The sequence below is a fragment of the Glycine max genome, chromosome 15 (genome assembly GCF_000004515.6).
Source record: "Glycine max cultivar Williams 82 chromosome 15, Glycine_max_v4.0, whole genome shotgun sequence".
In the NCBI taxonomy this organism is placed as follows: domain Eukaryota; kingdom Viridiplantae; phylum Streptophyta; class Magnoliopsida; order Fabales; family Fabaceae; genus Glycine; species Glycine max.
Window position 1 is genome coordinate 13,678,392 of NC_038251.2, and position 9,514 is coordinate 13,687,905.

Sequence of the window (9,514 nt, forward strand, 5' to 3'; positions counted from 1 at the left end):
AATGTAAGATAAATTATTTATCAAGAATGACATAATTTATATGAATTTAGAATACCAATAAAACTGATAAAATATACTTGTTGAAGACAATTGAATGTATAAGAGTCATGCATAAAAGAGATCTAGTCTCACTATTTATTAATCTTAGAAATCTTTCATTATAGATCTAGTTATTAAACTCATTATTTTTCACACGAATTAGAATTAGATCTTCAAATCTCTTAAATAATTAATCACATTATTAGTTGACTTAGGTATCATCAAATATATCATGATATTAGTTCATTTTTTGACGGAACAAAATATTATAATTAATTACCGCCCTCATAAATTCATAGGAAATAAGTCTCACGAAAAGGGTACTACACTACAAGAGTCATCATATTCCATAAGCAGTATGGATGGCTACAATTTGGTCTCTTTGGCTCCCTAGGAATGAAGTAATCTTCAAAGGGACAACCGTGACGGATGATGTGGTTTTAGATCCTGGTCCTGGATTCATGCCAAGGCTACTCATTCACATTATTAGTTTTTTGAATGACATCGAATCTGATGTCGTGCCTTCAAGCCTCATCGTGATTGGTTTCCAGTTGGGAAATAATTTGCTGGGCTATGGTCCTTGGGTGAGGGGTTTTGTACTGAAAGGCTATTTGCGTCATGTGTGATTTTAGCTTTCCTGCAGCAATACTTTGGTTGTAATACTTTCTATAAGGAGTTCGATTTGTAACAGTATCGACCTCTTTTATTGGTGTATTTTAGCTGTTTTCATCTCACTACTTGTGATTTGATTATCAACTGTTTTATATTAATATATTATCTTTGCCTTCCAAAAAAAAAATCCACAAGAACAAATCTCTTTACAAAACAAATATAGGAAATTAAAAAACTTGCTAAGGTTCTTTAAAAGATTCAAAAAAAATACAAGAGAAATCATAGTCAAAAACAAATCCAAAAAAATAACTCGCAAATATTAATTTAATAAAAGATGTATGTCCAGCCTGTGTCTGGGCTGCATTACCACTGTGTCAATTTTTTTTTCTTTTAAAAAGTGGACATTGCAAATGTGTTGGACACCTCGACACATCCTTCAGCTGTTGTGTCCGTGCTTTATAGGTCCTTACACCTAAGTCATGCCGCGTTGGCATGTGTGTACAAGTTGGAGCAGTTTCAGCGAAATTGGTTTTTCATCGTCATTGTAAATTTGTGGTACTTTCAACGAAATTGCTTCTTAAACCTCACGGTAGTCAAGATAATGCTCCAATAGAAATGAGCAAGAATTGACTTAGAATTTAGCAACCAAAGTATCACTTAGCAATATAATTTTGGAGGCCAATCACCGCTTTGTTGTCATCTCTCCTTCCTTTATTTGTCTTTTTCTAAAGAAAACGAAGAAAAGCTATATAATATTGGATGCCAATCACGGCTTTATTGTCATCTCCGTAGTTTATTTGTATTTTGCCAAAGAAAAGGAAGAAAAGAAAGAAAAGAGGAACTGAGAGGCTTAATTTGCAAGCTTGCTAATCTGGGATTCAGGTATTTGTCATATGACATCCTCCCTCCTTCCTCAATTTGAACTTGTAGATATCCAGTTTCTGTTTTTTAAACTAGATGATTTTCCCACTTCATTTCTAACTTTCTTTTTCTTTCGACTTCAGGTGTGTAGAGACAAAGAAAGATCCAGTCTGCACTTGTTCCAACCTAACACCATACTTTGTCTCTGACATATTTTAGAAATCAAATATATTGTATTTCATTGTCTATTATTGTTTATTTCTTTGTGCGTTGTTTTCCTTGTCACTTGATTAATTCGATAACTAAAGGGGTTTAGAGGGAAAACCAATGTCAGACAACAACTCTCCTGAAACAAAGTATGATGTTTTTGTTAGCTTCAGGGGCAAGGACATCCGTGACGGGTTTCTTAGCCATTTGACTGACACTTTTCTAAGGAAGAAAATAAATGTCTTTGTAGATGAGACAAATCTTAAAAAGGGAGATGAAATATGGCCATCACTTGCCGTAGCAATTGAAGTATCATCCATTTCATTGATCATATTCTCACAAGACTATGCTTCTTCGCGTTGGTGTTTAGAAGAACTTGTGAAAATACTCGAATGCAGAGAGAAATATGGACGAATTGTAATACCTATTTTCTACCACGTACAACCCAAAAATGTACGACATCAGTTGGGGAGTTACGAAAATATATTTGCTCAGCGTGGAAGAAAATACAAGACCAAGGTGCAAATCTGGAAAGATGCGTTGAACATATCCGCTGATTTATCTGGAGTTGAATCATCAAGATTTCAGTAAGCTCTTTTTTCTCCATTGATATTCAGTATTTTCTAGCTGTTATATCTGGTTTATATGCATATTATCGTAACGTAGTTGGTTAAATTACAAAGTAAAATAATATTTGGTTTTAAATTGTTTTCAGCAGAATATATTTATTAATTAATACTTCTGCATGTATAATTTTAGTCAATTCCGGTGTCCTGAAATTCTGACGGGACCAAGCATGATTTGTTGGTCCATTGAATTTAGTGGTTAAATTAAAACCAAGTAATGCATTTAAATATGTTTCAATTTCTAAATGACAATTGTTTTTAAAAGATTTCTTGATACATCTTGCAAAACCCGTGGCCTTAATTTATTTTTTAGTACTTGATCTTTTAAGGAATCCCCACCAAGAAGAAAGGAAAAAATGTAGGAAATTTTTCATCATGCATGTTGAACCCCCTTCCCCCAACAAACTTCCAAATTAATTGAGTTAATAACATTGATTTTAACACAAACTTTCTCCCTCTCTTTGTGTGTGTCATATAGAAATGATGCTGAGCTGATTCAAGAAATTGTCAATGTTGTGCTAAACAAGTTGGCGAAACCATCAGTTAATTCAAAAGGAATTGTGGGAATTGATGAAGAAATTGCAAATGTAGAATTATTGATAAGCAAAGAGCCAAAAAAAACCCGTCTTATTGGAATTTGGGGTATGGGCGGTATCGGGAAGTCAACCCTCGCAGAAAAAGTACTTAATAAATTACGGTCTGGATTCGAAGGCTGTTATTTTTTAGCCAATGAAAGAGAACAATCAAACAGGCATGGATTGATTTCTTTGAAGGAAAAAATATTTTCTGAACTATTAGGATATGATGTAAAAATTGACACTCTGTATTCGTTGCCTGAAGATATTGTCAGAAGAATTAGTTGTATGAAGGTTCTTCTTATTCTTGATGATGTAAATGATTTAGATCACCTTGAAAAATTACTAGGAACTCTTGACAATTTTGGCTCAGGGAGTAGAATAATTGTCACAACTAGAGATGAGCAGGTACTTAAAGCCAACAAAGTTGATGAGATTTACCGGCTTAGAGAATTCAATCATGATAAAGCACTGGAATTTTTCAACTTGAATACCTTTAACCAAAGTGATGATCAAAGGGAGTATAGTACACTATCAGAAAAGGTTGTTGATTATGCCCGAGGCATTCCATTAGTTCTTAAAGTTCTAGCTCATCTTCTGCGAGGGAGAAAAAAGGAAATATGGGAAAGTGAGCTAGACAAGCTTAGAAGGATGCCTCCTACCACTGTTTATGATGCAATGAAGCTGAGTTATGATGATCTAGATCGTAAAGAGCAACAACTTTTTCTAGATCTAGCATGTTTCTTTCTTAGATCACATATAATAGTAAACGTGAGCAATGTAAAATCTTTATTGAAAGATGGTGAAAGTGATAATTCAGTGGTTGTTGGGTTGGAAAGGTTGAAAGATAAAGCTCTTATAACTATCTCCGAGGATAATTGTATATCTATGCATGATTGTTTACAAGAAATGGCCTGGGAGATTGTTCGTCGCGAAGACCCTGAAAGTCGTAGTTGGTTGTGGGATCCAAATGATGACATTTATGAAGCATTGGAAAATGACAAGGTTAAATACCAGCTACATATAACAATTTTTGAATCACGTTAGAATTTGTTTTTTGCAAGAAATTTGGCTTTTGATGATTAATATTTTGCTTCTACATTGATGCAGTGTACTGAGGCCATTAGAAGCATACGAATTCACTTGCCAACATTTAAGAAGCATAAGTTATGCCGTCACATATTTGCAAAGATGAGAAGACTACAGTTTTTGGAAACTTCTGGGGAATATAGATATAATTTCGATTGCTTCGATCAACATGATATTCTTGCTGAAGGACTTCAATTTTTGGCAACTGAACTAAAATTTCTTTGTTGGTACTATTACCCTCTAAAATTGTTGCCAGAGAATTTTTCTCCCGAGAAACTTGTTATATTGAATATGCCAGGGGGCAGAATTGAAAAACTTTGGCATGGAGTTAAGGTAAATATATGTGTCTGGCTGTTATAATTTTCTATTAACTAATTTAGCTTGTGTGATGCCTTCATTTTGTTTCATTTTATAACAGAATTTGGTGAATTTAAAACAACTTGACCTCGGTTGGTCCCAGATGTTAAAGGAGCTGCCAGATTTATCAAAAGCCAGAAATCTTGAAGTACTGCTTCTGGGGGGTTGTTCTATGTTGAGTAGTGTGCATCCGTCTATTTTCTCTCTGCCCAAACTTGAGAAATTAGACCTTTGGAATTGCCGGTCCCTCACCAGACTTGCAAGTGATTGTCACTTATGCAGCCTCTGTTATCTCAACCTTGATTATTGCAAGAATCTTACAGAATTCTCTCTGATTTCAGAGAATATGAAAGAATTGGGATTACGATTTACAAAGGTCAAAGCACTTCCCTCAACCTTTGGATGTCAAAGCAAGCTTAAATCGCTACATCTAAAAGGAAGTGCCATTGAGAGATTACCTGCATCTATCAACAATCTTACACAACTGCTACATCTAGAGGTAAGTCGTTGCAGGAAGCTTCAAACAATAGCAGAGCTTCCCATGTTCCTTGAAACTCTAGATGTCTATTTTTGCACTTCACTTCGGACTCTACAAGAGCTTCCCCCTTTCCTTAAAACTCTAAATGTCAAAGATTGCAAATCACTTCAGACTCTAGCAGAGCTACCCCTTTCCCTTAAAACTCTAAATGTCAAAGAATGCAAATCACTTCAGACACTACCCAAGCTTCCCCCGCTCCTTGAAACTCTATATGTCCGAAAATGCACATCACTTCAGACTCTGCCAGAGCTTCCCTGTTTCGTTAAAACTTTATATGCCATATACTGCACATCATTGAAGACTGTATTGTTCCCTTCAACTGCTGTTGAACAATTAAAGGAAAACAGGACACGGGTTCTGTTCTTGAATTGCTTGAAGTTGGATGAACATTCTCTAGAGGCTATTGGGTTGACTGCGCAAATTAATGTGATGAAATTTGCAAACCAGCACCTATCTACACCAAATCACGATCATGTTGAAAATTACAATGATTACGATTATGGTGATAATCATCATTCTTATCAAGCTGTATACCTATATCCAGGAAGCAGTGTTCCAGAGTGGATGGAGTACAAGACAACCAAGGATTATATAAATATTGATCTCTCTTCTGCACCATATTCCCCCCTGCTCAGCTTCATTTTCTGCTTCGTCCTTGATAAGTACCGGGACACAGCACTGATTGAAAGATTTTATGTTAACATCACTGTAAATGATGGTGAGGGTGAACGTAAAAAGGACAGTGTCAGAATGCACATAGGTTATTTGGATTCAACAATTGAATCAAATCATGTGTGTGTGATGTATGACCAAAGATGTTCTCACTTCCTAAATAGCAGAGCCAAAAATCAAACAAGGCTTAGAATTGAGGTTTCAATGGGGGTACGAATCTTCTATTATGAAACTTATAAACCACTGCAGCGGGTGTTGAAAGGATTTGGGGTCAGTCTAATCAGCAGCTGAGCATATAACGGATTCATTCAACAAATTGAATTGTGAGACTCAATGTCTAAGTCTCATTAAACAAATGGAATTGGGCCGTGCTTTGTTTCATCCCAGGTATGTCCCTTCCAATCCTCTGTGTCTTGAAGGATTTCCTGTCTCTGAAGCAAGAAAACTATGTTTAGAAGTCTTTAAATAGTTACTCATACCAGCAACTAAACAAAACTTTGAGAATTTCTTACCCTGTCCTCCTATAAATAATTGAAAATGTCTTTTAAGTAAAAAGAATAATACCATTCTTAAGATGGTTTAAATCAAACGAAGGAAAAGCAAGTTGAAACAACAACAACAAGCATATTGAGCTGTTTATACGTTGAGATCAAATCATAAGAAAACAACTGACCCAGAAACTGCATCAGCCATATGTTCTTTTCAGAGTTTGCTGCTGAAGAAGCATATAGTTTTTAGTTCCTAGTTTTGTGTGGGTTTAGCACTGTGGTCTTAGTTTAGCTGTTTAATATGCAATTTGCTGACAATGTCATCGATAGAGGGACCAAGTAACAGCTCGACGAGCAGAAGGGTAATGTAATATCAAGGCTGCAATTTCTCTTTTTGTGGCTTTCTATCTATATTAAGCCCTAGGTAGAGAGTTCTTCCTCACACTCATTTGTAATGGCCGCAGCAGCACATCCTCTTGTCATCGTGCAGGATCTGGCACCACTGGCACAGGAAAATCAACGTGAACCAAAAGCTCTATGAATATTTAAAATTTTATAACTCAATCCCTAAAAACTAACTGTTTAATTTCGTTAAGTATTAGTTATATGGCATTTAATATATAAATAAATATTTACATTAGAGTTTAATAGCTTGAAAGTTAATTAATTATGATTGTTATTTAATTATTTTCAATGCTGCATAACTAATTCATGTAATGTATGCACTTTATCTAGGGAGAAGAAGGTTGTCTGGCCTTTTCATGTATTTTCTCGTAGTTAGTTATGCCAGATTGCCAGACAACCACAAGAATGAAAGAAAACATAGCAAATGCACCAAGGTGAAGCTGATTGAATTGTCAAACATGGTTTGGTTCTCTGACTCCCTCATCATATGGATGAACCTAAATCAAGGGAACGGTACTGCAGGTGCCACTAGATGCATTCATAATTAGAAATGTGGTTTAATGGCACGCAAATCTGAAATCTCACACCTCAATGTATTTCAATTTATGGCTTCTATTGTGGGTATTTTCACGCATTCTTGCAAGCTTCTAGCTATTATGTTGTGGCAGCCATACTGACGTGCATATGCATGTTGTTTTCTATATTTTGCTGATACTGATTCAAAATTCTGGATTTGTTAAGAGATTTAGATAAATTAATATTCCTTAGCAGAGTAAAAAGCAATAGGCTTGGTATGTCTTCCCGTAAAGTAATTCAATGTTTTTTCCTTGAGTTATTTGTTTGAATTTCTTAGAGAGAAAGGTTAAAAAATCTGAATGGTGTATTTCATATTTTCCACCTTGATATAAACTGAATACAAAAGGGAGCATTTATAGTAGCTGCCCTCATCAATACAGCTGGCAAAGGCTGAAAGCAAAAGAATATTCTGCTGTTGTAATAGAATGAAAAGAAAAAACAGAATGAAAAATGAAAAACAAATATTTTTTATAATGTATCTTAAACCCCCCCCCCCCCCCCCCTCAAACTCAAGGTGGAGGGTTGCTAGAGAAATGCTGCACATTGAGTTTGCTTCTTAGCAACTCAAATCTAGCTGAGGAGAGAGGCTTGGTTAGTATATCAGTCCATTGATCCAAGGCTGGAATATGATAAATGAGAAGCTGTTTGGACATGGCCTTTTCTCTGACAAAGAAGACATCAATCTCCGTATGCTTAGTTTTACTATGAAAAACAGGATTGTGAGCAATAGCTACTGCACTCTAATTGTCATAGAGCAGTATAGGAGTAGAGAAGGAACTTGGAGTTCCTGTAACAGAGCTTGAACCCAAGTTAACTCAGCTGAGGTTTGAGCTATACTGCGATATTCAGCCTCAGTATTGGATCTGGCTGTAACTTGTTGTTTTCTTGACCACCAAGAGATCAAATTAGGACCTAAGAAAATAGCAGAGCCAAAGGTTGACCTTCTGTCATCAACATCAGGAGTCCAATCAGCATCGCACATGGCTGTAATTGATAAAGGTTTCCCAACAGCAGCAGGTTTCATGAGAAGACCATGGGAGAGGGTGCCCTTAAGATACCTTAGGATTCTCTTGACTGCCCCCCAATGAGTGTCTAAGGGATTTTCCATGAATTGGCAAACTTTATTAACAGCAAAGGCAATTTTTGGTCTTGTTAGAGTAGCATACTGCAAAGCACCAACTACAGATCTGTAGAGAGTAGGATCCTGAAATAAATCACCACCAGTTTTAGACAGTTTGCAAGAAGAGGTCATAGGAGAAGAAATAGAATGAGCTTCAGCCATGTGAGTCCTGTGAAGGAGGTCTCTAATGTACTTGCTTTGAGTCATGAGAAGAGACCTATCAAGTAGATACTTGATCTCAATACCCAAGAAATAGTCCAATTGACCTAGCTGTTTAAGAGAGAATGCAAAATGAAGTTGAGTTGTAATTTGTTGGATGAGAGAAGATGAGCTGTCGGTGAAGATAATATCATCCACATATACTAGAAGAAAAATAGTGTGAGCTTGACGCTTATATATGAACAAGGATGGATCACACTTGCTAGCTTGAAACCCAAACTGAATCAAAGTAATTTTTAGTCGGTCAAACCACTGCCTTGGTGCTTGTTTCAGCCTATAAAGGGCCTTGTTAAGCTTGCAAACAAGGGATTTGTCTTCAACTTCAAATCCTGGAGGTTGCACCATGTAAACTGTTTCATCTAAAAGGCCATTGAGGAAAGCATTATTCACATCCAACTAAAATAACTCCCAATTATTAGTAAGGGTAAGAGTAATGATAAGCCTAATAGTGATAGGTTTAACAACAGGAGAAAACGTCTCATGAAAGTCAAAACCATGGACTTGGTGAATGCCCTTGGCCACTAACCGAGCTTTGTACTTGTTGATGGACCCATCCGCATTTTCTTTGATCCGAAAAACCCATTCACACCCTACTGCCCTTCTATTAGAGGGCAAGGGAACTAAATCCCAGGTGTGATTCTTTAGTAAGGCAGCATATTCAAGTTGCATGGCAGAAAGCCAATTTGGATCAGTGAGAGCCTGTTTAACACCTTTTGGTTCACTATGAGCCAAAAATAATGAATGATGAATTCGAGGAGTATATATCCCTGATTTAGACCTGGTTTGCATAGGATGAGCATTGGTAGTTCTAGAAACAAGTTCACCATGTTCAAGGGATTCACTAGGGGATGAGGAATCAAATTTAGGCTGTGACACAGATGTAGGGCTGGTTTCATTATTATGGAGACTGTTATTTGAGGACAAACTAGGTTGCTATGAGGGGACATCAACAGAGATGGGAGAGGAAATAGAAAGCTTATGTGTAGGGGTTGGAGAGTTCAAAGGGGAGTTATGACAAGGTGGAGACAAGTTAGGATTAAGTGAAAATATTGAGAGAAAGAGGTAGCCTGAGTAGGACTTTGCTTGAAAAGATCACAATATGGATATCACATTTCATTAAAAATGATATC

The 9,514-nt window shown here is 36.3% G+C and overlaps 2 protein-coding genes across 2 annotated transcripts; one reads left to right on the forward strand and one right to left on the reverse strand.

The window, feature by feature from the left end:
* Window positions 1-1,266: 1,266 nt before the first annotated feature.
* On the forward strand, window positions 1,267-7,277 carry LOC100817068 (disease resistance protein LAZ5). The gene is made up of 6 exons (XM_003547385.5): window positions 1,267-1,533; window positions 1,656-2,306; window positions 2,824-3,925; window positions 4,031-4,342; window positions 4,428-5,963; window positions 6,800-7,277. The coding sequence occupies exons 2-5, from the start codon at window positions 1,840-1,842 to the stop codon at window positions 5,865-5,867; spliced, it is 3,321 nt and encodes a 1,106-aa protein (XP_003547433.1). The 5' UTR covers window positions 1,267-1,533; window positions 1,656-1,839; the 3' UTR covers window positions 5,868-5,963; window positions 6,800-7,277.
* Window positions 7,278-7,775: 498 nt separating this feature from the next.
* LOC112999576 (uncharacterized mitochondrial protein AtMg00810-like) lies at window positions 7,776-8,729 on the reverse strand. The gene has a single exon (XM_026125885.2). The coding sequence runs from the start codon at window positions 8,727-8,729 to the stop codon at window positions 7,776-7,778; it is 954 nt and encodes a 317-aa protein (XP_025981670.1).
* Window positions 8,730-9,514: the final 785 nt, after the last annotated feature.